At 39.9% G+C, this 2,948-nt stretch overlaps 1 protein-coding gene across 1 annotated transcript; it reads right to left on the reverse strand.

Annotated features, from left to right (window-relative positions):
• Nucleotides 1-761: 761 nt before the first annotated feature.
• On the reverse strand, nt 762-1,784 carry LOC121372111 (tachykinin-like peptides receptor 86C). The gene has a single exon (XM_041498375.1). It carries the CDS (start codon nt 1,782-1,784, stop codon nt 762-764), a length of 1,023 nt encoding a protein of 340 aa, XP_041354309.1.
• Between the last annotated feature and the right edge of the window lie 1,164 nt (nt 1,785-2,948).

Raw genomic sequence — 2,948 nt, forward strand, 5'->3', positions numbered from 1 at the left:
ACAGTGTCAGAAACGTTTACATGTCATTCTGGTATGTTATCTATAACCACCTATTACGGTATTTTAGATAATGTCTAATAGACACTATTGTTTTGTAGTTGATAAATAGATAGTGGTTGGCCGATTAATCAAAGCTATGTTCCCCCAATTCAAACCATTCAAGATGATTTCATAATTATAATGGCATATGCTTTAAAATATTCAGTAACCAGTTAATTATGTAAAAATTTATTTAAACATTTATAAAAAGTGATTTCACTGTCGGACATTGACATAGTTAGTTTCCACATTGATTCCGTCTCAGAACAATAGAAGTAGTTCTCACGTTGGCAGGCAGTCCCTAGAATTTCCGTAAAACAGCATTTTATAAAAATCTCTTTACGTTTATTGTCATACAGAATAACAATGGCCTTTTGAAAAATACCTCTTCCATAGAGGTAACGAAAAAAACATGTATTATATGATCATATTTTACACCACTGGACAGCACATTTCTTTCTCGAAAACCTAATATTATTACTGTTTTCAATAATGCATGGGAGCATACAATCACAACTTGTAAACATCTTTTGACTTAGCATTACTTAGAAACGTTATAAAAGTAAGATGCATCATTACCAAATTGTGCACGAAATGATGTTACATAAGTAAAATGCATCATATATCCCTGAGAAGTTTGGCAAACCGCTTCATCACTTACCCGTATGTTTGATGTAAATCTCCGTGACAAAATGTAACAGTATACATGAAGTAAAAAAGTGTTATATTTGTGATGAGTTTAACATGTCCAGCTCAAAGACGTCTGAAACAGCTTCAGAATGTTTGTAGCCAGCTGTGACTATCTTGCAGAATTTCAAAATATGTCTGAATATGTTTCTGATCTCTAGGCGGAACTTCTTGTAAATAAACGAATAAATGAGCACATTAATGAAGCTGTTACTGTTGGCCATCCAGATAAAGGCAAACTCTGCCACAGCGGGGGCATGGATCTTTCTGTCGAAAGAATAGATGACAACATTGGTCACGTATGGACCCCAAAACACAAAGAAAGCCGAAGCTGTGGTTATTAGAATCCTCACAGATTTTAAATCTCGAATTCTTTTCCTGGCTCTGATGAAATCCTTTCTGGAGCACGTCAGAAAGTGGTTGTCTTTGCGGACGGTGAGACTGATGCTGATGGTCGTAAAGAGGATCACGGACCCGGAGGCGATGGGGATGCCGGCCGCGGTGATGATACAAAATATCGGGTACTGCCAGTACAAGCCACACAGCATCTCCACGCGGCTGAAGTGGTAGTAGATGAAGTTGTCCTCGGTGGGAATGGGGGCCATGAACGTGATGGCTGCCAGAAACCACGCCATTCCGAACACGACGTAGATCTTGCGGGACGTGATCACGGACGGGTACCTGAACGGCTTCACCAACGCCATGTATCTGTCGACGCTGATGATGGCCAGCGTCCATATGGACACTGTGACCGACGTGCCGTGCACTACGCCGGACACCTGACACCAGATGTCGCCGTACGGCCAGCTGTTGGTGATGGCTGGCACGAAAGAAGGAACACACGTGATTAATCCAACCGTGATATCGGCCACCCCGAGGTTGATCATACACATCCTCGCTATGGTCGGGAGACCCTTGATTTTACGTAAAATGGCGATGTTTAAGATGTTCGACAATATAATCAACACCGAGATTACGAGAATGAGTAACGTCCGTAACCACACCGGGACAGGATTGTCCTCCTGTCGTATTTGTAAATGTTCTAACTGATCCACCATTGTGGAGTTCTTTTGCGCAAATGAATGAACTGGGAAACTGTATCGGATCGATTGTCAGCGCGTTTGTTATTGAAAGTATAGTTCTACAAGCACTGTTGGCAGATGTTTGCCTTTCTCTTTACCCTCACATAGCTGAGACAATCACAAGTCACACCTAGCCACGCAAAGATCAATAGTTTTTAATGGTGCACTGAAATCATATATTGTACATTAAAGAAAAAACAACCGTTATATTCTGTTCGCCGATTCCCTACGATATTACTTGTTACATTAAAACAAGTTTTCTGCTGAGAAAAGCTATCTTTTTGCAAAAGCTATGTCACGAACTAGAATATATAGCAATTTCTCTATAATATGAAGAAATGATTTCACTGAATAACATATTTCCAGAATAGATATTCCCTGTTAGTAACTGTGTTCATAAAGTGTACAAGGTTTTTTTTTTACAACAGCACGGTGACAAACCTCTAAACGAAAAATCTGTATGATCTACTGAAAATGGCCAATGACAATTCTTTACAACGCTGGATTATAGTTTTTTCTATAAACTCTATCTCATTGGCTTCCGCTAATGACGCGCTGCTGTTCTTTCATCTGGTGTCAGTTGGGACTGACTGCTGTTTTGTAATTAGTTACAGTATCGGCTTAGTCTGTTGGCAGCCCTTGGCTAATGTCGGTTGCGAACTCCTTTAGCGCTCTACCAACTGGGCTACATTCCGCTCGCCTGATGTGATGGGTCGTAGAATTGAACGGTGTATAATGTCCTATCTGTGGGAAAGTGCATATAGAAGATATATTGTAACGAGGTTTTTGTCTGTGGTCTACATGTTAGAATGACCAATATTTTGACGTCCAATAGCCGATGATAAATTCACCAATGTACCTTGTCGGTGTCGTTAAACAAAACATACATTAACTTTTTGACTTTAAACAAAGCAATCTTTAACCGCTGTACTTTTAGTGTGTGTGTGTGCGTGTGTGTGTGTGTGTGTGTATATCAGTTTAAATACTTTGTAGTGAATAGTTGTTAAGCCATCGTAAATTTGTAGGAAAATGTCTGCGGACATACAGACATAAAATATATCTCCTTGTCTATTGGTAGGAGTGCCCTGGTGTGACACAGGCGTGTTTATTGAGTTAATCTGTCCTTAACAGTCATCCCAA

The sequence above is a fragment of the Gigantopelta aegis genome, chromosome 4, assembly GCF_016097555.1.
Source record: "Gigantopelta aegis isolate Gae_Host chromosome 4, Gae_host_genome, whole genome shotgun sequence".
Taxonomy (NCBI): Eukaryota; Metazoa; Mollusca; class Gastropoda; order Neomphalida; family Peltospiridae; genus Gigantopelta; species Gigantopelta aegis.

What these genes read in the sequence shown, in the direction of transcription:
- LOC121372111 (XM_041498375.1), bottom strand. Translation starts at nt 1,784, where the DNA reads ATGGTGGATCAGTTAGAACATTTACAAATACGACAGGAGGACAATCCT.